Source organism: Chroicocephalus ridibundus, chromosome 4 (genome assembly GCF_963924245.1).
Source record: "Chroicocephalus ridibundus chromosome 4, bChrRid1.1, whole genome shotgun sequence".
NCBI classification, from domain to species: Eukaryota; Metazoa; Chordata; class Aves; order Charadriiformes; family Laridae; genus Chroicocephalus; species Chroicocephalus ridibundus.
Window position 1 is genome coordinate 44021345 of NC_086287.1, and position 26171 is coordinate 44047515.

The 26171-nt window shown below is 38.8% G+C and overlaps 1 protein-coding gene across 4 annotated transcripts in view; it reads left to right on the plus strand.

Moving 5' to 3' along the window:
* The first annotated feature begins 631 nt into the window (after positions 1–631).
* Positions 632–26171, plus strand: part of ZNF106 (zinc finger protein 106) — a 43956-nt gene continuing 18416 nt past the window's right edge. For 3 of the 4 annotated variants that reach the window (XR_010070666.1, XM_063331556.1, XM_063331558.1), the window contains exons 1-10: positions 632–768; positions 9298–9383; positions 10718–10779; positions 16077–16274; positions 18391–20490; positions 21308–21932; positions 22852–22921; positions 24490–24644; positions 24739–24799; positions 25112–25453. Coding sequence is in view for 3 of the 4 variants with exons in the window: in XM_063331556.1 (XP_063187626.1) it covers positions 9330–9383; positions 10718–10779; positions 16077–16274; positions 18391–20490; positions 21308–21932; positions 22852–22921; positions 24490–24644; positions 24739–24799; positions 25112–25453 (3667 nt within the window). In the remaining variant the exon portion in view is untranslated. Of the gene's footprint in view, positions 769–1143; positions 1173–9297; positions 9384–10717; positions 10780–16076; positions 16275–18390; positions 20491–21307; positions 21933–22851; positions 22922–24489; positions 24645–24738; positions 24800–25111; positions 25454–26171 lie in introns of those variants that run through there. The other variant, XM_063331557.1, reaches the window with a different exon arrangement.

Consider the following 26171-nt stretch of genomic DNA (forward strand, 5'->3'; position numbering starts at 1 on the left):
GTACCTGCTGTAAGGCTGCTAACTCGGAGTGGTGCTGGGAACTCTCACAGCATCGAGGCCGGCAGCAGCTGCTGTGGCTCTTTGAGCCTGGTTGAGGTCCCTCCTCCAGTGACACCGCTGTGATCTCGCAGCCGGCCCTTGGTTTCCCTTCTCTCGGGATGCTCGGAGCCCCTCCCTGGTGGATCAAGGCTCATTGCACACTGCAGAGCCCGGGTATGAGCACGCATGAGCATATCCTCCTGTCCTTCAAATTGCTCCTGGAACCAGTTTTCCAGCCACAGCCGCCCTGGCCCAGCACAACATCGTCAGTGGCTTCTCGCTGCTGAGGTACCTGCAGTCTGCAGTGCTGCCTTTTTAGGGTGGCAGCATGTGGGACAACGTTTATAGCGCCATATTTACACATAATAATAACAACGTTTATTACCATTATCGGTTGGTAAATGCCCCCAAGCGGCAAACGCTGCTGCCCTCGCCATGAAGTTCGCTGACACCCCTGCCCAGGTGTCCCGCCGCCACGACTACATTTCCCGGCAGGCACCACGGCGGCGCTGGCGTCCCTCCCGGCGTGCAGCGCGGCCGCCTTCCCGCTGTCTCATTGGCTGTGCCAGGCGGTTGCCCCGCCCCGCCGTGCGCCGCGGGTCTCTGTGGGGTCGGCTCGGCGCTGGTGTTGTGAGGGCAGTGGGCTGTGGGGCAGGTGGTGCCTGGGCCTGTTCGGTGCCGGCAGGGGGATGGGTTTCCGGGCCGCTGCCCTGGCGAGGGGTGCGATGTGTGAGTACCGGGGCGGAGGGGAGCAGAGGGCCCTGGGAGCTCTGTGGCGGCTGTGGGGGTGATGGGGGGTTGCTCCGGCTCTGGTGGAGGGGGCGGCCTAGGGAGGGGAGCGGGGCAGGCCCGGCCTAGAGGGGCTGTAGCCTGGCATTTTGCCTCGGGGCAGGCATACGTCTTGCTTTGCGTTGTGAGCATCCTTTATTGCTGGAGTGATCCCTGAACTCTGTTATCCGGTTAAATATAAGCTTTGTTAGAGCAGTTTCTATCTTGCAGATGTGTAGTTATCATGCTGTCTCTACATGTGTGCCAGAAGCATTTCTAGTGCTGAAGTGTGGCTTTGGGTACAGAGTTGCTCAGTTACCTTCCTCGCGACATACAGCTGAAAAGATGTGTCCCAGTGAAAGCATGTATGAATGTGGTGACAAACGTTGGGTAACTTAAACCGAGTGGGACTGATAGGGTGAAACATGCCTTAACAGTACAATGAAATATTAGATATTTAAAAGTAAGCATTCATCATTGCAAGCAGGGTAGTTCACATGCACATTTAAGCACCCCTGAACAGTTTTTAATATAATTTATGGCCTTCACCTCGGAAAAGCTTATGAACATTAGATAGAAGTGGCATTGGTGATTAAAGTTTGTACTTTATTGATAGTGGTTTGATAACAATGGTCTCATGCAAGTAAGAAATTTTCCTTTTCACCTTCCATCCTACCCCTTCTGAAGTGCAGCTTTAAAGAAGTTTGTAGAACAGATGAGTTCTGAGGAGTGACCTGAGAGAGAAGAGCAATGTGGTTTGATGGACTTTGTTTTCAGCATGAGTCCCTTGGGTTGCTTTTCCTACATCTTTGCCATTTTTTTCTGTTCTTTTGTCACTTGCTACTTTCAGTCAAACCTCAATTACTATATTAAAGTAAATGACCATTTTGCTGAACTGGTAGGTCCTAGTCTAAAACAGTTAAGATGTCAAAAAAATTGGTTAATAGTTTTGCTGAACTTTGAAATTCTCCCCCCATTAGGACTGCAGTATTTGGGATGAATATTGCAGGTTCTACACGGTAATGTAGGGTGGCTTTATAACTTACCTTGGAGAACAGATTCCCATCCTGAAGTCCCTTCTGTTAAAGGCAACCGTGTTACCTTTTTTTTTTTTTTTTAGTCTTTGCTTCACTTCAGTTGAACTAGCAGTAAAAGGCAGCTGCATTTGCATCACCACATATGTTCCATTGATGGATTTTTTTTTTTTTTTTTAATGTAAAGTTTGTTAAATAGGTGCTATGTTCTAGAGTTTTCAATTCGGGCAAATAATTGGTTTTAGCCAAACTATGTTAGTCTGTTACTTGAGTCACTGTGACCAAACTTCAGGTAACTTCTAGCCTGTACGTCCAAGAATATCACAGGTTTGAAGAGATGTCAGCTAAATACATCTTAATTTATGCAGGGCTCTGATATCCAGTACAGAGAGTAACAGTGGCCTCTATCCTACAAATACATATCCAAATTGTGTACAGGGTTGCTAAGACTTGTAGTTAACTTCATCTAGGTAAAATTAAGGTATTTTTCCACTTTATTGTGTAAAGACAAAATTAATAAGGTATCTGCAATCAAATTCCTTTTAACTTCTGGTTATCATCTTTCACAAGATGGTGAACTCTGCCACCAGATGGTGTCATAAGATTTGAGATGTCATCTGACGCAAGCTGATTATAGAAAAATAAGAGGATACTATGCATTACAAATAACTTCTTTGTTTTTGTGAAAATGTTTTTCATATTTGTAGTGTAGATTTTTCTCATCTAGTCCTAGACTGTTTTACATTTTAATCGCAAGTTGATGGAGCCTCTAATGTTCAGCCCTGGGGCAAACCACCTGTCTTGCAGAGGTGTAAGAATTCAGACAGACCCCTGTATTTCTACTGCCTGGTTATTAATGACTGCTGTCTTAATGTTTGGGATCCTTAACTTGAATTTACTTGGCACCGAAGCTCTGTACACTGACATGTGACCTAACTACCTTGGTTTGAGCACCTCAAATCGCTCTCCAGTGACTCTTAATACTCTGTAGTGACTATATAAATAGAAGAAGCCTGATGACTGAATGCTCTTCTATGAGCTCTCTTGCATCTACATAGATCCTTCTTAGGGAACCTGCATCATTTTGCCAATGCCAGGTATCTGCTTCTGTGGAACTGCACTAGATGGGATGTATAGAGTGGTCTGTTTTGATTTGGTTTCTGAGTCCTTGCTCATAACTTCCAATAAAGCGGCATAGTATGCATACCTGTGAAGGGTATTATGAGCTTAAATATCCTAGGAAGGGAAAAAACATACAGACAAATGTTACCCACCACTTAATTTTATGCTTATTTCTGTCGTTCTTATAAGGGTCTGTTTGTTGAAGAACCTTTTATAAATTGACACAAGGTTGTCAGAATAAGCTGACATGAATTCTTTTGTCACATAAATATCTAAATATCTAAGTCACATAAATATCTAAATCAGGTAGGTTATCTGTCCCACATATTGTGGATCACTATGTTGCTTCTTAATTAGATTTTGTCTCGATCATTAGCAATTATATTTGAGGCGTAATGGTAGTAGGGGTACAAAGAATGCCCCTCTCCAAAGGGTGCTGATAGGGGTCTTAGTTAAGAGTACTTTTTCCAGTTTGGGACATTTTTTTAAGAGTGTTGTAAGCAATTTGGAAAGAGGAACAGGAATTTTAATCGGCTCAGGAAATGTGGTATTTGAGAAAAATATCTGAAGAAAGAGTTTGCATATGTCTAAAAACGAACTGGGAGTACAGGGGAAAGCAGAAGCTTTCCAGGTGGGTGGATTTTAGGTGTTCTAAATGACAGCATACAGCAATGATGCTGAGCAGCTCTCCATTCCAATTAGGACAGTGTATATCCCTGAATCTTCCAGCGTGTAAAAAGCTATCACAAGCAAGTTAACAATAAGGTATTTACTTTCACGAGGAAGGAATTATCTCAGTTTACAGCAAGAAAAACTTCGTTCGGATATTAGGAAATTATTAATGTTGCTTATATATAGGGAATTAGACGATGCAGTTTGATTGTGACTTAAGGTATATCTATTCTTCTTAGACCTCATTCTTAGACTTACTTGAAGTAAAAATACATATCAGTGAAAACTCTGTGTTCATGCCAGGTGTTCCTGTGCCTGCACAGGTCTGTTTGTTTAAGGTATTTCTCTACAGTCTCCTTATCTCCAGTATGCCTTCCCTATATAAAGCCAGCCATGCTCATGGGATAGCATGCAAACAGTTTCTGATAGATGTCTTGTAGGTTAGTTAGTGGAGTCAACTTTATTGCTTTTAACAGGAACTTAAAGAACTTTGATCTATGAAATAACTCTTCTCTTCTGGCTCTATGTCAAAGTAGTTGAGCACTTGGCCACCCAGTTATAGCATTTGCTGTGCAGTGGTGCTTTTTCACTGCTGTGGGGTCTTGAGTACCCTCAGTCTGTCATGAGGATGAAGTTAAATCTTGGAAAGCAGGGAGGAATTTACCTTAAAAGTCCTAGTTGTGGTACAAGTATTTTAAATATTGTGCAAAGTTATCTCCTTTGCCATTTAAAAAAAAAACAACCCTGTGACTACAAAGTAGTTTGTACACTGCATGATAGTGTGCTAGAAGAGAATAATGCTGTTAGTCATGACTTAACTTTAGTAAGTTCTTAAGTTTCTGGCTGTTGATCAGGTGAAGTTGTACAGATCTGCATCTCAGTAGAAAGATTAAAGTGCTTCCTATATATGCCCATAAGTAATTTTAAGGTAATTGGTAAAGTTACAGTCTAGCAAGTGGATGCATAGTGAATTCAGATGCCTCAAGGGCAATGAATCTGAGAAGGAAAGATACGCTTTGAATGTCGGTGCTTTATTCCACGTTAAATTCTGCTCGAGGTGATGAAATTTGAGCATAGTCCTCAGTCTTGTTATGATGAATTACTTGGTTTTGTACAGCATTCTCACAGTGGTACAGGACTTTGATGTTTGGAGCAGTGTGTAATACAGGGAAATGGTTTTATAGTGATAAAATTTTTCCCTAAGAAAATCTTGCTCTATTACTAGGCTTTACTAAATTATTATTTGGTTAGATTAGCAATTGTTATTGCTTTGTAACATTTGTTTATCACAACAGGTGGCTGGATGCAGCTTTTAAAGGCCTATGTGGGGTTCTCCAGGTTTTCCTGTGAAAAGGCCTGGCTTCTTGGCAGATTAGCAAAATAAGTTATGCTGATAATCAAACTACTTATGGTCTAATTTAGCAGTGGTTGTTTAAGTGCTTTCCAGGGCCTAAATACACTGCCGTTCCTAATTCTTCTGAGCAAGAGGCTTCTCTCCAAGTCAAAATGAGCTTGTGTCCACCATTTCCTCCCATCAGCCAACGAAAGATTTTTATGAATGCGCTTTGTGGTGAGTTGCTGCTTTCCTCCTTGCTCTCCTCTCCTATGTCTATGGCAGCTTGTATTACTGTTCTACAGCTCAACTAGGATGTGTGCAATTGGTTGCTGCAGGAGAGGTCACTAAAACAAAAGGAACAACATCCCTGTGAGGAGCTGAGGAGCACGTTGCTGCAGAGCATTCTGCCGCAGTGAACTTCTAGACTCCGGTTCTTGTCAAGTGTAGAGTTTCCACTGCTGTCTGTAGGGACGTGCAGCATTTAGGCAGGCCTTCAGACAGGCCAGCACTGCTGAGCTCTTTGAGGCCGCCTGAGGATTTCTAGGCAGCTGGAATGCTGGGCTGCCCGCGCCACTCCATGGCACTTGTGGCTTTATATAGTCAGTGTTCCACCACTGCTCTGTAACAGATTTAACCTTGACGTACATTTTTAATGTATGTTATCCGGTAAGGTTGAATAACTGTGGACAAATGGATGTTGTAGCAGGAAGTAGTCTAATGCCTTATTTTCTTTGTAGACTATTTTTACTTGTGAGAAGTGTTCTCTAAAATCTCTGTAGCAGACTTGCTTAAGTTGATTAAAACTCAGTGGGGTTTCCAGGCTCTGGGCAGCTGCAGCCTATGGGCAAGTTGCATTGACATCACATTGTTGTAAAATGCATCTCTTCGCTTTAAAACAGACATAAAAAAAATCACCCACTGAACAGTTACGTTTCCTCAAAATACAAAGTTGTTGTAACATCTCATTTGTTTGAAGGCTTTACATTTTGCTGTTGACGTGTTTTTCTTTTATATGGTGGTGGGTTCTTTTTGGCAAAACCTTATCTTTGCTTGCAGTTTGATGCTCATTTTTAGAGTAGGTCATTTTCCCATTAAGGTCCCATAAGAGGTAATTTCCTATGCTATGCAGCAAGTTGGTGATTTCAATAGTACAAACTGTTAAATCCGGTAAAAGCTTGAAGATTGTTTGGTGTTTAAAGTATGGGATTTTTTTTTGTGTTAAGAATTCAAATATGCCTGCATTTATGTAGAGAAAGCTATGTTTAGGAAGTTTCTCAGTTTTGTGGTTGAACAGAACAGTGTGTGATGAGATGAAATGCCATTACTGACTACATGGCTCAAAAGCTGTCTGGTTCTTGTCACTGTTGCATAGTGAATGAGGGAATGCCTTGAATTTATAATGCTTTTCAAAGTACTTCATGAAAGTTCTCTTACAGTGAAACTGAAGTACTTCAATAGTGAGCCTTGGGTTTCCTAGCAGGATTTGTGAGAAAGCTAAGGATGAGGGAAAATGGTTTATCTCTATGTAGACAGTAAGTCATGAGGTGATCTGGAAATAGAACGTGGGTCAGTCTTCTCCCAGACCCTGTAGCATCTACTAAATCTCTGAACTTCTGAGTCCTTGCCTTTGAGGGCTTCTCTCTGTGGAGGTGAAAGTTTCACTTTTCATAGTGACATCCAATAGCATTTGAATTCCATTAGTATTTTTAGTACTCTGTCATAAGTAATGACCAGTTGATTGGGCAGTTAGCCTAAAACTCTTCCTGTAATCGTGTATAGTTACTATATGTTTTAATTAGCCAAAACAGGTGTAATGTTAGCTTTACTTGTGAAAGCTCTTTCATGTTATGAGCTAACTGCTGTGAGCAAGTCACCATACTTTACTGGCCTGCTTTTCCTGACTAAAGTCCCATGCTGCTGTTCCACTCTTGTGCAGAGTGAATTCTGTAAATATTCAAGTAATCTTGAACAAGATCCTGAACACATGTAGGGAATTACTCTGCTAAACTACAAAGTATTGCTAGTGAAGAATGTTGTGGGAGTAGAGAATATTTTAATGCAAAGGAAATATCTGAAATTGGTGCAAGGACTAGCACCCTTGCTTTTTAATCACATTAAAATAGCACACCTATATTGGGGAGGCATCTAAACCTTTGTCACTTGTGTATCATCATAAATAATTCTCTTAGCTCTGTCGCATTGGAGCTGCACAGATGATCTGTGTATAAACAGTATGTTGATGATGTGCTACTATACTCACCTAATAACCTATTGGAAAACCATAAGGCTGAACTATCTCGTTTTCTATCTCTACTCATAATTAGCTTAAATTTTCCTTAGCTGCTGTCTCAGTTTAAATAAGTTTTGAAACAAGTTAGACTCTTTATGTATGGTTTCAAATGATTGCAAAATGCTTTGCTCCAAAACTTTTGTGTTCTGACCTTGCATGCACATTATCACATAATTTTATATGCATGCTCTATATGACCTAGGCTGGTGCAAAGTTCTGAATGATCTTGTACCTTTGTCAGGGATGATTTGTCAAAATAAATAACTGTTACTAATGATTCGAGTACATCAGGTGCCTATGTGATAAAGCTAGGAATGCGTATTTAAACACCATCAGATGAGATCAAGAATGGAACCCTAGGAATGCTAGATGGGGAACATAAGAAGATGACTGAATCTCCTGTTGTGTGTTAAGTGTGTTTGTACTGGTATGATGAGGTGGATTTTTTTAGAGAAGAAACTAAAGGTGAAAAGGCTATTGCGATTCTCTTCCCCTTTAGGCTGGACAGATGCTGGTGCATATGTTAACTGTAAATGGACATACAAATCTGGAGGAAAAGAGTTATTTGTCAAAGAACTGCATTTTGGAAAAAGAGAGGATGTGTTTTTAAGTGCTTATTTTTGTTTGTTTACTGTTGGACAGTACCACTGAATGTCAGTGCTGCCTTAACTCTAGGTAATCTGGACTTTGTAAAAATCCAGTTCTTGCCTTTTGCTTGCAGCTTCTTCTCAGTACCAGATTTGGAGGGTTTGATGGCCCTGATACAGAAGGTTGATGGTAAATAATTAGAATTAACTTTGTAGAGTGAGCTCTGGAGGTGATCTGTTGAAGAAGGCTCTGGTGGGTTAAGTTTGGTGGTATTAGCTAGGTTATCTCTGAATTTGACTAATGTAAGATAGCAAAGCTTGGAAGGATTTGTCTTTTTATGTGGAGGTACATATCTTTTTACTACTAGGCATTTTTAGTTCTTTTCACTAGGCATTTTTATGTCTTTTCACTTTAGGGTGAGGAACTGCCTTTGCCAAGTCAATAAAAAGTTACTATAATGCTTGATCATTCTGTATTTTAGTGTCTTTTCAGAGAAAGAAAAGCTCAAAGATTATACTGTTACTTATGCAGACATGTCTGTCTCTGTATTATAGCCTAGACTGTTATGTACCTCTCCAATTGCTCTCCCAATGAATTCAATTTTATGATAAAATACAAAACAACATTTTATTTGAGCTGATGCTGCTTTCATTTGCATATATGCAAGTCTACTTAAGACCAGTGTTAAAATGTCTAATATTGTGGTGCAAAGTTTTGAATAATCTTGTACCATTGGGAATAATTAATGAAAATCAATAACTTTTATTAATGATTCAAATACATAAGATGCCCATGTACAGCATGGTGTTAGAGAATGTATCTTAAAATACTAAATTGAGTATTTCAGTACATATATACATGTAGTTCTTATGCAGGTTAATGAGAAAAATGCTGAATTTAAATCACTTTAGGCTTTATTTTATAGTGAATAAATGGACCAATAAACCTTGAAGACCGGTGGTCTTTGATGTCATGAATGGCCTTCGTTTCATTTTCCTAGGGCCTTATAAATATCTTACTTGAGCTGACCTGCGTACCAAAATAAAGATCTGAGTTTGACCTGCTTTGTTTCCCCAATTCCTTATCTCCCTCTCATCATTCTAGTTGAAAAGTGTTTTGTTAATCTGATTTGAGTAGCTGAGAGGATTCCTACAGATCTTTATTTGCTTGTAGAATAAGTGCTATGTCTTGGAGGACAAGGAACAAAATGAAAGAAAGGGAAGGCTATGTTTTTTTTTATAGCCGTTTTAGATGACTATTCAGAACCACCTTATCTTTTTTGAAAAATAATGATTATGCACAAGGGGTATGTATTCTCTTAAAGAAACTCAGCACAGGTGTTTTCTTGAATAGTAACTTATTTTTACTTTCCTTACTAAAACAGATCAATGGAAAAAAAAAAAAGTAACCCTGAATGTTGATTCTTTTAAAATTATTTTTATTTGCAGGCATGGGATAAGATCTTTCCAGAGTAACAAGCATGGTTCGAGAACGAAAATGCATATTATGTCACATTGTGTACAACTCAAAAAAGGTAAATCATTAACGCTTTACATCTATTGGTAGATATCATTATGAAGATACTACTATGAAATGTAGGAAATGCTTCCATTTTAAAATTGTGTGAAGTATGAGGATTTTTTTCTTCCTCTAGCAGGAATATTATTGATGCAGGTCCATTACAAATCAAATAATATATTTGCATGTGTTTTAGAGTATCTTTCTTGAAATGAGCTGGGCAGTATGCTTGATTCTGAATGTTAAAAATACTGAAGTCTTTGATTATTTTTTTTCATATTGTTGTATAAAGATAATAAAGTGAAAAGCACTCAGACTCGTTTGGCTATAAATTGTGCTATGTTAAGAGTACTGTAATACACAAATTTTTTAATTCCTTTTGGGAGATCTCTTTCCATACGGAAATACAGAATGTGGAATTACGCAGCACAGCATGTGTTTTCATTAATGCATAAATTCGGTGTGTTATCTTCTATACATTGCATATCTTGCAATGCCTGCACTGGAACTGAGTGTTTCTTAACGGACCTTACCCACATGGCACATGGATATCTTGCAAATACAAATGTATTAATTCACACAACTCTTCAAGGTTGAAGATGTTGCTTTCCCTTTGCAGATGGGATTGCAAGGACTGAAGAGGATAGTGATTAGTGTCTGTTCTTTCAAAGTTTCCAAACGCTTTGGCTCAAACACCAAGAGCAAGTTAAATTTTCTGAACTGCTTCCTTTTGCTGAATTATGAACATTCTTTCTCTTACAGCAGCTGTCTTTCATAGGCAATTAATTATACTACCACTGCAGTTCATGTATCAAGGTTGCTGGAAACTACAAACTGACACGTTATGCACATCTCAGTTTCTGAAGTGCATCTAGCAGAGTAAAATAGTATGTGATGATGAAATTACAGCTTTATCATTATACAAATAAAGAGTGACTGCTCAGAGTGCACAGGAAAACTGTGTTAAGTATTATGATTCTGGAGAGTGGTATCAATGAGACTTTCAATAAAAGTTATGATCAACAGTAATTTGTCAAAAATCAGTCTAATAAGCTTTGCTACATGCACTCCTGTTTGTCTCCTGGAATTCTGCTCCTCTCTGTTGAATTCTAATGACTCGTGTGCGTCCTTCCTAAGGAAAGGTAATATTATATGACTTCCTGAGAGTAAGACTACTTGTGCTTTCATGGTCAAAATGGGACTGGCAACTGCTACAGCCCTACAGGAGTAGAGTACATCTTCCTGCAAGGCAGGAGAGTTCTCAAAAGTGAGCTTTTCAAATATGATACACCTTTTTTTTTTTTTTTTTTTTTTTTTTTACCGATTTTACTTTTTTCCCCCATGTTGAAGGAGATGGAAGAACACATGAGAAGCATGCTTCACCACAGAGAACTTGAAAACCTGAAGGGAAGGTATGAGAACAATCTTGCATCCTTCCTCTCTATGCGGTTTGTATGTCATATTCTGGAAGAATTCATGTCCTATTTCCCATACAAGCTGCATTGCACAACTTATTTTCATGCATCGCTTAGTTGCATGCCTTGTGATAAAGCTGACAACGGACATGTTCTCTTAATGTTGAAAATTCAGGAGGCAAGCAGTGATGTGGAAGAAAGCTTTCCCGTATTACCTGGACTGCAGTGAAATAAAATTAAAAAAACATGTTTTTTAGGTCTTGGCAGTTTCGTGCTTGGTTTCTTGCAAGCATTCTGCCATTGGCAGAATTATGAACACTGGTATTTTCCTTTTTAAAAGTTTTACAATGCTATAGAAACAATTGTTGATCTTTTAGACCACTGTGAGAAGACTAATATCTTGGATGTGAAGTCTGCATCTGCTTGAGTGACTGCCTTGTCCTCTTCTACCCTGGTCCAGTTTTTTGGTTAAGGCACCTAACCATGGTGGATGGTGTTTTCCTTCTGGTGTCCTTGATTTTATTTAGAACCTTTGGAAAGCAGGAGGAGGGAGTTAAGGGGTATTCAAATATCCTGATAATATGGAATCAGTGTGTAACCAGAGTGCACTTACTTAGAAGTGCTTTCAGGTTTATGGGTTTTGAGGTAGCCAGAGAGATCAAATAGTCTGCACTTAAGTATTTGACCTACAGAATAATTTCTTAATCATTTTGCTGCACAAATTTTATATGGAAATGGCAAATCCTTTTTAAACACCTTTTAAAGGACTAAGTGATCCTCTTTCAACTCTTAGAGGTATGGGATACTAATGCTAGTTAAGTTGTGCCAGGTTGAATTCTAGTAGAATTCTTAAACTGTTTTGTTTTATAATGTTTCAAAACTAGAGGAACTTTGCAATTTATTTCTCTTCAGTAACTTTTCATGTGCAAAGCATACATATAGCTGCAGAGAAGTGTCCGCATTTGGAGTACAGGCTTGTACTACATATGTGCCGCAGCTGAAGACACTTGTTTGAGCCAGCTGCATAGTACTTTATACTGCTGTTGTGTATAATTGCGAAGTATTGCTGTAGTTCATCTAAATCAGCAACCTAATATGTTTTTAGGTTAAGAATTCGAGAAAATCTGTAGCATATGTGTATGCCCGCTTATATCTGCTAACATTTCAAATTGTCTCTCTAAAATATAAAATAACCCTTATTGCAGGACAATAAGTAAAAATATACAGTTTACCTCGAAATGCATATTAACTGTCAGTAAATAACCTCTGTTGTCTGATTCCTGCTTCCATTGAATATTTGGTTGATTTGTCCAGGGGTCCAGGGCTTCACAATAGGTTAGTAAATTGGGAAAACAACTTCCACCTTCAGAATCTCTGTCATCAGCCTGTCTTTAGGCAGGGGCTGTGTGGACTGTCTAAGTGTTAAAACATGTTGGAAAGAAAATTAAATAATCTTTCCTCTTGAAATTAAATTTGTTTTAGTAGGATTCAGAAAATCTTCAATTTGTTCAGATTAATAAAGTTGTAATTGTGTCACACTGGAAAATGTATGAAAGTAGCTTCTTGGAAGCTATTTCATTTTTTCGAATAAAAATTGCTTTGCAGTAAAGAGGGAGGGCATAAAAATGATAAATTCCTCACATTCCCCACCCTCTTCTTTCTTTCCCTTGAGATCGCCATCCCTTACTCAGCCCTATCCTTGGGATTTTTTTTTTCTTGTTCTGAATTCAGCTACTTACTAAAACAGAACCAAAAAAACCCAGATAATTTTATTTTCTTCTCTGCAATGCCTCACACAATGGGGTTATAGGAGCTAGGAACATTCTGAAAATGTGCCTGGAATCAAGTGTGTCATGCTATTCAGTATCTGTCCTGTTGGGTGTGAAACGGATTTGTTCTGTTACTGAACAGCTGGGAAGGGATTGCTTAGAAACCAGAACGTCCTCAGCACTAAACACTGATATAGGGCTTCTGGTCAGCTAACTTGTAGCGTGTTTCTGTTCTGGACTTTCTTCTTCTGACAGTGGTTCTGAGATTCTTACCACAGAAAGTGGTGAGGATTCCAGCTTAAAATTTCACATATTTTTCCATCTTATTTCTGGCCTTCTAAGTTAATATATTTTTTTTTTTTTGTTCATGACTCTTGAAGGTAACAGTAGTTTCTAGAAGTTACATATTGTGTCTGGAGTGGCTTGCAAGTGATCTGACAATTCTTGGTTTTCCATTTCCATAATACTGAAATTAAATTAACTTTGTTTCATCAGCATTACATTTGCTATTATTAAGGTAAGTGTCTTAATTTTTTTGGAAGAACGCATAGAAGATGTTTCTTCTCAAAACTAATAATGAACTTCATTTTTCACTGTGCAGCAGCAGCCTTGTTCTCTTCCTCTGTGCTGCTTCTTCCTCCCATTGAAGTTTAGTAGAAGTCTTTTATGATTCTTAGCGCCTTATAAAGCAAAAGGTGCTCCAAGTGGAAAATAAGAAGGACAAGCAACAGCCTTGTGAGTGTGGTTGAATTGTGTAACAGAGGATAATACCACCTAAGTGTGTAATATCAGTATCTCACTGCCTTCAAATTTGATATCCAACTAGAAGTCACTTTTTAGACTTCCGTTGGGGAAAAAGTAAAGGAAATGGACACATTGGTTCACACTTTTCTCCTTGTAAAGTTAATTTAGTAATCTTGAGGGCTAGAATAATTTTCTGAAACTTTGTGAGGTTCTTCTCTTCTTGAAGTCTTACTCCATATGATATATAAGGAGCCAAGTACAAAGCTTAGTGGGTTTTTTTTGTCTTGATTTTTAAATTGAAAGTGAAATACTGCTCTTATACAAGGGATATTGAGTCTGCCATCTGAAGTACACATCCAGTAAATAAAGCTCTTGGATGCTTTCATACTGAGAATACTTTTGTTCTGTTTATTTTGAACTACTTCTGGCCTTCTTGTTGAACAACTACAATTGTGTGGCATTCCTGTGTGGTGGGGAAGTGTGTAAACATGATCAGTGTGTGTCTTGGAGCGTGCCCAGTTCTGGCTGATATTAATAGGGGTGGAGGAAATAAAAATTCCCTTAATTCTAACTATCTTAACTCCCAGCCAATTCATCTTCAATTAAAGCAGTTGTTCGCATAGGAAAAAATAGTGTTGTTTTTTTTCTTTAGGTTCATATAGGTTAAGAGCAGGACAGAGAATTCTAGTCACTACCCACTGAGGTCTTTTTCTTTCCAGACTATCAGTTGGTACAAGAATCACAGCTCAGTAACTAGTAACTCACAAATTAGAAGTGATAGAAACAAGTTCTTTGTCCTTAGGCCAGCTGCTAATTCACTGGCTTTGTCCAAAGTAAGCAAAACTTACATTTATTTATAATAAAGTCTATAAATGAGGATGAAGAAAGTTTTATGAAAGAATTGAAACACGGGTCTTATGAAGGATTTGGATTGTTCTCTTAAAGCCTAATTAGTACCACTGAGGTACACTTCTTGCTAAGTGTCCCTATGGCTCAAGTGGAATGTTATGTAAAAAGAGCACCTTTTTCAGCAAGAAGTCGGCTTCCTATTTGCAGTTTGCCTTCTGTAATGACCTAAGTTAAAAATAAGTCCTATTAGCAACACATAGCTGTGCCATTTATGAATGTGGAGAGGATCCTTCTGATAGCATTAGGAAAATTTGCTGATTGTATTAGGTTATGTTTATTGGGTTAGTGAGATACTATATATTGGCTATCTGAGCTTTGAATATTTGAATATTATTAGTGAGTGTGAAGTGTGCAAAATGAAGTACACCCCTCTCTGGAAAACACAGACTAAATTTGTAAGCTACTGGCTTTGTAAATGAAATTTATCCAAATGTTTCATCTGAAATTAGTTAGGCTGCAAAAGACACAAAAATTAAATGTAAAAAGTGTAATTTTTATTAATTACTCTATTTAAAATAAACCCCTCTCTACCTGGGCCTGAATGACTGCATTGGTTAAATATCTCAACTGTGTTAGTAGGAAAACTACAGATTTCTAGGATAAATAAAAGATAGCTGCTGACACTTCCATTAAGCACAAGCACTCCAGTAAGGATGTTGGCTTAATATCTTGAGTGAAAGTGCATCTTTTGATCTTTTTCTCATTCTATTTTTAACTTTTCTCTAAAGAACAGGGATCAGGGATTCATGTCTGCCTTTTTCCTTTATGGATCCTTTTTTTTTTTTTTTTTTTTTTTTTTCACCCCAGCCATGTGTGTGTATTACAATGCTGCTGTTACAAGACTTTGGTCTCAAGTGTGCCATGGGGGTACGCAAATCCGCTTTTATGAAGAAAGCCTTGTGGAGGCAGGCAGGGAGTCCTAACTTGGTCCTGCTGAGTTATTTGCAGTGGATTGTGCTCATTAGATTTTTCCTCACTTTTTTTTTTTTTTAAACTGGTGAACATATTTTCCTTGTTTAGGTTTGTTATTAACAAAGTATTTCCTTAACAGTGTAGTATTGAAAGGATTTGTCAGGAGAACAAATAAGGCATTTTTAGAAATCTGAATTTATATTAAAAAAAAAGGTTTAAAAAAAAATACTGTAACCTTAACCCAGTATTCACTGAAACATGAGTAAAGCCATTTGTCTGGAACAGCTGTCCACTTCCTCCAGCTGAAATAATTTCTGTATTTTTTAAGATAAGGCCTCTAAAGTAGAAAGCAGATCTCATGCACACTTGAACCAAATAAAGTACAGTGAACTGAAGACACCCTCCCATCACTCGCAGTGCTGTGGAGTCTTTGGATTCCAGGCAGCAGTCTCAGCTGTCCCAGTTTAGGTTATGTTGTGTCAGGATTGGCTGTATCCATGTACTGCCTCCTCCCTTTTCTAAATTTCACTGGGGGAAGGCTCAAGGCAAGGATTAAATGTAGAAGCTGTCACCAGGCTTCCTCAGTGCAGCTGGCACCGTGGATGGGCTTCAGAGCAGCTCCTGCTAGCTCTGTAAGCCTTCCACTCTGCCTCCTCGCTCACTATGTTTCCTCTGAAAAGATTTTGAGTACAACAATTCAAGAAGAATTCCTCCCCCCAGTTAATGCAGCTTTATTACCAAGTCTTTTACCTCTTGATTGTTGGAAAAAAATCTTTTAAAAACTGACCATCAGAAAACTAGACCTTGAAAGAAAAAGCCAGAGAATTCAAGTAACAAATATACTGAGCAAAACCTAGTTGCCTTGAACACAAGCACATTCAGAGGAAACAAAGTAAGACAAGAGATACCTGCCATGCCTGTTGGCAGAGTTGAAAGTCCACCCTCTGCCTCTCTTCCTAGGGATAGCAACCACGAATGCCGGGTGTGCAGGGTGACACTGGTGGGTTTGTCAGCATATGCCAAGCACATCTCAAGCCAGCTGCACAAAGACAATGTTGATGCCCATGACAGAAAAGAGGAAGAGAAAGAAGAGGCAGAAGAAGAATACCTTGACAAAGAACTCATTCAACTAATCAAGCAAAGGAAGGAAAAGAACCGGTGAGTTTTCCTTTCTCCTCTTAGGTCGTAGATTTGCTTTTAACACAGTTGGGATATGCTCCTAACGCTTAGGTGCTCGTGAAATGTAAACCACTTGTAACCAGTGTACTTGTTAAAAGAACAATCCAAGAGACCTACGTAGATACTGTAGTTTCAAATGTAAATGTGATTCTGCTCAATATTCTTGTTTTATATTGATAAAAACAATCCCCAGTGTGGAATCTTGTGTTTTGAGAGCCCTAATGTTTTTATTTTAATATTTGATACCCATTTAACTGAGAGGCTTAATAAATCTGTCAGTAGTGCTAATATTGTTTGGGGCACAGGGTGTCTGTAGGAACCTGGCCTTTTAGAAACTGTTGCTGAACACGCTTTGTTATAAAACTTTAATCTGTCTGGTTTTAAAATGAGTTAGGATTGTTCTGTCAATGTCACACTAAAATCCCATAATCCTTGACATTTCTTACCTGTTTTATCTTACTGCTTACCGTTAGCTAAACATAATTCTGGTGGCTTACTAGCAAATGGATGGCTGCAGAGAGTAATAAGTACCACCATTTATCTTCCACGTGACTCTGCAAGTGTGCATCGCTAATATGATGTTCCAGTTGTGAATATATTGTTTGAATAGATTTATGGCATGGCAATGGTATTAGAGGCATGTGATTTTTCAAAGAAGTTCTTGCTGTGGCTAGAAATTTCAGTTAGCACCTCCAAGTGCCTAAATCTGTGGAGATTACCTGATTTTGACATCATCCTGTCATACTAGGGTGTCCCTGTACTGCGTGATGTTTTCATATTGGTCGATGTAGGTAGCAACAATGTCACTTTTTCTGCTTTTATGGTAAAATGCTGTCAGTACAGTGGTATCCTGAGGCAACTAAAATCTTAGAAAATCTCTCTCAGCTGGATGCCGGTTTGGAGGGGGGAGACAAAAGAAAGTTTACGGATTAAGTTACTAATACAGAAAATTGTTTCCGTTAGATCATAATCTAGTTGAGTGAACTCTTAGAATTTAACGGTATCACATAGACATTCTTTCTCTGCATTCTTGTCTTAGAACTCACTTTATCTTATGCAGTAGGCCATTTCCCATTAGAGAGTAATTATTTGTGCATCTTTTAGCAAAACTGGAATGTGTTGAAAGCTTAAAAGGTGGTACAATATGAATTTCCAGTTTACTCAAATCAATCGTTTTTAAGCACTAGCGTGAAAGTTTCCTGTCTTGCTTGTCCAGGGATCTAAACTGAATGTGTTCCTTCAATGTCAGAAAAAAAGCATTTCTGTAATCAGTTTTTGGAAACACTTTTGATAAAACTCCTCATTTGGTAGAATAACTACTTAGAACATTTAGACTGCTGACCCTGGGAATAGCTGTCGGTGTTAAGGTAGCATTTATCTTTAAACGTGCATGTGGTAATTTACCACGTGTTCATGATAAGTCGCCGAGCACAAGCACTCTCCAAAGGGCAGTAGATAGTGGTTCTGGGAGGCTCATACAGACTCAGCATTGCATGCTGTGGTCTGCTGGAGTCTGTTGGTTAAAACAAGACAAAATATTTTTGTATCTGAGGTACAACTTCTGTGGATTTATTACATCTGTGTTTTAACTTAAGCTTTTTAAACTGAGACATGATCTCAATTGTTTTCTACAATAAGTAGAATAACTAACACTGAAAGAATAGTCTTCGGCAAAAATAATTATCTCACTACTAACGAATTTTTCATTTCTCAAGATAACTCAAATTACAAAGGTTATACAACAGAAAGAAGCTTTCTTTTTGTTTGTTTCTTAATAGCTCAATAACTAGTAAATAGAAAGGAATAATCTTTTCTGAGTTGAACAGAAATATTTAAGAATTAGTCTATTGCCCTGTCCCTGCACTAAATCAGTTGTTCTTGTATGGGCAATTTTGAAATAAATTAAAAGTACGACATTCATTTTGAAAGTCAAATACTACAGAAGCCTGAACAATAAAGCAGCTAGATAAGTTATCTCTGTTTCTTTCTATTTAAAAAAGGAAATGTTTTCTTCCCAGTGCAAATAAAATGCATGAGGCTTTTTGGTTTCGGTAGAATGGCATCAGAATTTAGGTTTTTCTCAATTGTTTTATAGGCAAGCTGAACCAAGCTGTGCAAACCAAGAATTAGAATGTGATGATAGGAGATCACAGAGAAGGCGAGAAGAAAGAGCTACTTACAAAGAAAGAGAAGCTTATGATCAGTCATCGTGGCATCATCATAATGCGTCACAAAGGGACTGGAAGTGGGAAAAGGATGATTATATTAGTCCTAGACAAGGCAAATTTTCACACTCTCAGAGGAACCTTAGTGTAAACAGACATTCAGGTGTCCCAAGAGGACGCTCTGGGTGGCACCAAAATGTTTCAGGAGGCTCTTCAAATCGGCATAGCTATGGGAATTCTGGAAATGTTTGGCATCCAAGTGGGCGGGGAGGAGGAACATCAAATTGGCATCACGGTGCCAGGGAGAGAAACTCTACTTGGCACTCAGAAGGAACAGGTCATTTTTCCAGCTGGAATTCCAAGAGTTACGGAGGAAACTGGAAATCTAGTTCTCATGGTGCAAATGGCTGGAATTTTGGAAACTCAGGAGATACGTATTCATTAGAGCCAATTAAATATAATAAGGAAAGATATGCATGGCAGCGACAGGAGAAAGATATTGATTCTCTGCCATATAGAGATCGAAAAAATAGGAGTGACTCACTTGATTTTACTAGTGATAAACTTCCTTCCGAGGGGGCATTGGATTTTTGTAAGTCGAAGCAACGAGAAGGCAGAACTTCAAGAGCCAGTGGAAAAAGTGGCAGTCCTTCCAGAGATAAAATATATCGCTGGACTCCCTACCCATCCCAGAAAGCTGCAGAGCAGCAGCCACGGTCTGAAGATAGTGTTTCTAAAACTGCAGATAAAATGGATTCTGTATTAATGCCTCTTACTGATTCATCAATGAAAGGAAAAACTTGTGGAGCCGATGTTAGCCTTTCAAAACCTAAAAAATGGGAAGCATCTTCCCCTTCTAATGTAACCTCAGATCACCTTGATTCTTGCAAGGTAATGAAAGACTGTTCCAGTGGTGAAAAGCTTGACAAAGATGATGGCAAAAGTAATACGATGCCATCACTGAAATCCCCTCTTCTGAATATCACAGACAGGAAGTTATCTTCTCCAAAGCAAGACACAAACAGTCTCCTAAAAAATGTCAAGCTTCTGTTATCCTCAACTAGTGGTGAAGAGCAGAATCGTTTGAATGCACTGAATTTGGAAACAAACGGTTTCTCCTCGTATTCATCAAAGCTGCATGGTGCATGTGCTGGTAACTTACAAGACAACAAAGATACGCTTGGTAGCAATCTTGGAGAGCCTGTTAATAACTTAAGTGAAGCAGAGCAAAACCCCAAAGATGTTCAGTCTAACCATTCCTTGCAAAATGCTCCCTTGACATCTTGCAAGGATACAAGTGACGAGAATAAGGAAGAAACTGGGAAAGCATTGCCAAAGAACGAGTTCAGATTAGATACATTAGAAGATGTGAGTGATGATGATTTAACGGGAAGTGAGAAGTCAGAAGCAAAATTTGAAAAGTTGGGTTCTTCTGTTAGTTCTTGTTTACCCTGTGACACTCCAGAAGGTAAACCTGCCACCTCTGAAAAGGAAGATGATGAAAAACCGACTGCTTCAAGTATTTCTTGTGCTGATCTAAAAGATTCTACGTTTCAGAGGGAATCCACAGTTCCTCCATCGAGCGGTCAGGACCGTTTGCACGTGGATTTGAAAATCTCCTCACAGGAGGGAGAAGGGGATGAAGAGCATGTCAAGTCACATGATCACTTTGAAATGGAAGGTTTTGAAAATCCTTCAGATCATGAGCTGCAAAAAGGAGGAAGCCAGTCACTAGGCCTCCTTCTTCCTGATTTAAGCAAACTTGGCCTCCCTGCCTCTCTGCAAAGAGACCTGACAAGACATATTAGTCTGAAGAGCAAAGTCGGGACACATCTTCCAGAGCCCAATCTAAATAACGCACGGCGCATTCGGAATGTGAGTGGCCATCGGAAAAGTGAGACTGAGAAGGAGTCGGGGCTTAAACCCACCCTCAGGCAGATTCTTAGTGCTTCCCGGCGAAATGTAAACTGGGATCAAGTCATCCAGCAGGTAACCAAGAAGAAACAGGAACTTGGCAAAGGCTTACCAAGGTTGGTTGCTTTCAGATCTAACCATGCCTCTGTGTGTGTGTGTGTTGAGGGGAGAGGGTTGCTTTTCTCCAAATCTGAAACGAATTCCAGAATCCTAAGACTTCAGAATGAAGCTTGCTATACCACAATCTTTTGCGTATATAAATAATTTTGAGTTTTTATGATTGCTCGCTGCTGTGGATGTCTATCCATAAATAAGTCACAGTAGTCTGTTTAGAAAAGATTCTAATAGATTCATAATTGTTGCTCAATATCTGAATATGAACAGTAGCAATACCTTTGCTTTTCAAGTTCTAGTAAGTGGAAGAATGTGAAAATGCAATCAGGATGTGAACAATGCTGTAACAGTTGTTTATTTCTTCATTTATTCAGGACTACAAGAAATGCTTGCATTGGTGCAAGCAGAATAAATATTCCCTCTTCATATATTAATCTTTTAATCTGGTACACAGTTTAGTTTTGTGTTTAGAGGAAGGAAATACTTCATTGTTGAAACTTTCTATAAACCTGAAGTTTTTGAAGTGTCTTGAAAAGATGTTATATTTTCTTATTCCAAACTTGGTTTGGAATAATTACGCCAACGTGATTTCTGACTTGGAAATCATGCTGTCAGTTCTTAGCCACTAAATCACATTTTGTGATACACAAAAGACGTTCCATTACCAGATGAGACAGAAAGCACAGAATACCAGTGTAGTGAGTGGCCAGATCTCTTAAAACAGCAATGTGCATTTGGGGAAGGCTTTTTTTTTTTTTTTTTTTTAGATTTAGCTGGCTTGTTACATGTGTACTTATTTTTCTTTTTATCTTGTTAAAGGTTTGGCATAGAAATGGTGCCTCTTGTTCAAAACGAGCAAGAGGGTCTAGAACTTGGTGAAGAATCTGATCTGTCTACTCTGGAAGGATTCCAGTGGGAAGGGATTTCCTTAGCAGTGCCTGGCTCAGCCAGAAAACGTAGCTTTTCTGAAAGCAGTGTCATTGCAGATAGAAATCCTTCTGCTTATAGCTTCTTCAGTGAACAAGCCAAAACAAAAGAATGTGGGCAAAGGCAAATAATTGCAGCCAGCCACTCACATCACATAACATCTGGGTATGAGGCAAGCACTGACGTTGAGGTTGACTTGAAACGGAAGACGTCTTCTCTTCCTTTGTCACCATTTACGTCTGAAAGAACTGAGACTAGTGGAAGAAGACACAGCCTACAGGCCACTTCTGAGGTCACAGGCCTCACAAAACAAGACCAGGAGAGCCCAGAGAAGAGAACACCTCTTCTTGAAAAACAAAACGTACTAGAAATCTCTGAAGAAAATCGTCCAGCTTCAAATAATGCTTCACTTCTTGCAGTGTCTAATAACATAGATGCAGCTACGGACAGTAGCTGCACATCTGGTACTGAGCAGAATGACAGCCAAGGAATTGGAAAGAAACGAAGAGCAACTGGAGTAAGTGTGCAATTTTGTCCAGCTTTGATGTGGTAAAAAATGTTGGTTTTTTTCTTCCCTGTCAATGATCATTCAACCTGGGAATGATCTCTGCAAGAAGGACTTTCTCCATTTCATTGTCTTGTACATTGATAGCCTCAAACTAATTTGCTTGTTTGACTTAATTTTCTTTAACAATCTTTTCCATTTCTGCCTTCCTAGTGCAGGACTTCTGCTTAATCTTTTTTTAATTAGTAGGAATGGCAAATGCTCTTTACTTTTGATTTGGTAACTGACATGCTATACTGGTAAATGAGAGCTATTAAAATATATCCGTGGAAGTACTTAGTGTTGTGGCAAGGATCTTGGTGTTTCAGAACGTAAATGGAAGCTAAGCTGTAGCAGAAATTTGTTTTCCTTAGATGTTCCTGGTTTTATGGTCAAGCAAGGAAAGACAACCCTTTTTACAAAATTATATACTTAAAATGATATACTTAAATCTGAATTTGTTTCACTCTTCTGTCTTGGACTTACCCAAAGGAGAAAAAAAAATATGCTTCTCATCAAAGTCCTCAGAATGGTTTTGTTATATGCAGAAAGTGATAGTTTTAATTCCTCGTTGATTTAATCCTCTAGACCTTCAACTAAAACTGTAGAGCAGAAATCTGACTCAAGTGTGGTCTTGAACATCTGAGCAAGTTGAAGGTTGTCAGCTTGTTTAGTATTTCTTCCTACTTGAGACGAAAACATGGCACTCGCTTTGTGGCCCTCCCTCTTCTAAGGGAAGAGGGAAGGATGAGTTATACAAGAATGTGCAAAATGATTTGAATATTCTTCTCTGTGGGTAGAAGTAATGCTTGAAAAGACAGTGGATGTTTGACTTTTTGATTTAGGCAAAATCGCTCTTGTAACTTTTGTTAATAAATGATTTTACTTGCAGGAGGGATCTTCTCCTGAAATCCCTAGTCTAGAAAGAAAGAATAAGAGAAGAAAAATCAAAGGCAAAAAAGGTGAGTGAGTATCATATATACGTGCATCTGGTATAGCAGTCATAAATACCTACTAGTGTTTTGACTTGGCTAAAATGGTAGTTCCTTAATGTTACTCTGGTGCTTCTTGGACTCTTACTGAAGGTCATGGGGTGGACTGCTTTCAGGTCTGCAACAGATTCCTCTCTGGAGAGTCACATCTTAATTTGTCAGAGTTATTTCGAAGAGAAGACTTTGTGCCTTCTTTCTGCCTGCAGTTCATGATCCCAGTTGCATGGGTGGGGCCTTTGCTTTCCCCTGCTCGGGGAAGAGAGGTTTGTTGCCTGTTCGTATGAAGTTCTGAAGGGAGAAGCACCCATCGCTACCTTCTAATTCAGCCATGCAGCTTTCCCTTTCTACTACTGTCTGGTATTACTGGAAAACTTGTAGTCTGCATAGCTTAGGCTGTGTTCTGTTTTTGACATCTCCAGCAATGCTTTTTATTTTTTGACTCCTCCTTCTCTGTCCGTAATGGAAATGAATGTGGAATGCTCCACTCCTTCCTGCTCCTGACAGAAGCATTAGACAGGTCTTTTTCAAACACGCCTAACACATCCACATCACTGCGAATCAAAATTAACCATCCGTATTTTAGGGAGAATGTTTTCATTGGGAACTAAATCATTACATCACTATAATGATGTATTTGGGGTCCAGAAGATAACTTTCAAATGTTCCATTTATCTTTTTAAAATTCTTTATTTATATTGAGGGTTGTTTGGAATGCAGGGCAATTAATATGTATCTTCTTGTGGGGACTAATATTTCACTAGTTGAAAAGGTGGGGTTTTTTATCAGAGTCTGTCTTCAATGACTAGTGCCTCTTATGGAGAATAATGGCACATTTGACTTGGGAAAATCTCTCCTTCCCATTACTTTGCTTCAGCGTCATCATTGTTGTAGTAAAACTACTAGAGGAAAATACAAACTGAATGAACCTAAGTGCTCAAACTGAAACTTAATTTGCCTGGAGAATCTATCTGTAATGCCAGAGGACTTTAGAAAGGAGTATAGGTGGATCTTTTCCTGAGTAGAGTGCTCAGAGGCTCTTTCTCAAGAGACTGCAAACATGAGTCTCTCAGCCCAAAATCATCCTGGATAGTAAATGATTTTTTTATCATTGGAATTTTTCTCTTAAGCTGCTTTTCCTTGGCCTCTGGATTAGCTGAATAATTTAAATCTTGTTTACCTTAAACTTGCCTTTGCCTTTTTGATTACATTAATGGAAAGTATGTATTTGTACTTTATGTACACATACTTCAATAAAAGCTCTTTGTGGAAGAGTACTGGCAAAGCTATGATGGAAAAAAAAGCTGCTAGAGTCAAGGCTGAGATCCTGTAAAAAGGGAATACTTGACTTTGCTCTTCTGTCATGTAGGTGTGACTATTCCTGTGCGTAGATATTCCTTTTCAGCTTCTTTTATGACTCTTGATGCTTGACCTAATTTATGTTATTTTTACATTCTGAGGTGGTAGTATTTATTTAGATATCACGTGTAATTTATTAACTGTCAAGTACAGTTACACTCTTCATTTTGTTTCTTTTTCAGAACATTCTCAGGTAGACCAGTTGTTGGCTATTTCACTGAGGGAAGAAGAGTTAAGCAAGTCCCTGCATAGTGTGGACAGCAGTCTCTTGCAGGCCAGGGCTGCCCTGCAGGCTGCGTATGTTGAGGTTCAACGCTTCCTTGTGTTAAAGCAACAGGTAACAGTGGGCTTTTGAGACTGTCCAAACTAGAAGTTAGCAGCCTGAAGAACTGCCTTAAGTAGGACTGATTTAAACCATAACTGTTTTGCAGATAACCATGGAAATGAGTACACTGAGAAGTCAGAGAATCCAGATTTTGCAGGGACTACAAGGTATGAGGTACCATAAAACAACAACAGTGGAATGACGACTCTTATTCTTTGAACTCAGAATCTTGTAAAAACAGCATTTAACTTGAATTCACTTGTTTAAAATGTGCAATAAAATTGTAGGCTTTCAATATTGAAGTCTTTATTCAAGTATGATCTGTCTTCTTTGCTAGTGCTATCTAGTGGCTTTTTTACTGGTTTTTCTCTTCCTTGTCTCTGTGTCCACAAGAAACAAGCTCTCGGCACCATTAAATTTTATTGTAAAATGTGAACATTTTTGTTCTGTATTTTTTTTCTCTCCTCTTGGGCCATTAGAAACGTATGAACCCTCTGATCTGTCAGAGCAACTTTCCTGCAGTGTCTTAAGTGAGAGAAGAAACAGCAAATCTCAGATGGCAGCTGACTTAGTTCCTGCAGGCTCCTTCCTGCCCCTTTTGGACACTTTATCTTCTTCTGTACCTCCAATGGGAGCTTCTGTTCATGTAAATACACTGTCACCATTCCAGTCTTCTGGCATCACACCTACTGTTCCTCCTGACACCTCAGTGCAAGTTAAACGAGAACCTGTGTCTCCAAAAGGCTCAGAAGAAAATGTGAATTCTGCACTCCAGAGTTCTCCATGTGCTTCACGAGCAGAAGAGGTGGAGCAGAAGGATGGTATGTGTGGCTTCTCTTTAAAAGAACTAGCTTTAAGAAAATAAGGATTTTTTTTTTTTTTTTTTTCCTGGAAGAATGTAAGTTGGGTCTCAGACCTGCAGCCTGTTGTGCAGAGGCAAGCTCCCATCAACTGGTGTAGGACTTTGTCAACTTAATAATCTTAGAAACTGGGACTTTCTTTACGACACATCCAAAAGGATTCCATGTTTTTGAAATTGTTGAGCACGTGCAAATTGTAGTTATCTGCACCTACAGGTTTCTGTTTTACTTTAAAAATAGAACAAATCTGAATTTGCAGATTACATTGTCTCAGAATAATTTAGTTAATAAAGGAAAAAAAAAATGAACCTTAAAACCTGCCCTGTAATTTTTGTTTACTCTGCATCATTAAATGGGCATTGGCAGATGAAAATCTACTGGCAAAGGAAAAATGCATGCCTGAAGATCTTTTAAAAAAGATTATGACCAACTACACTAAGAGTGTTCTGTGTTCCTTTTGGGACCTGCTGGATAAGCACAAAGAGTATAATTTGTGATATTAAAAATAACAATCCATCTTCTCCCCCTCTCCATCTCTCCAAATCCCACTGGTCTGGAGATATTAGTTAGATTTAATAACCTCATTCAAAGTTTGTGCGATCTTATTTGTGATTTCAGTAAACAATTTACTGTAAGAAGGACGTTTGGCACTGTTCACTAATGCGAGGGGGGTGAGTAG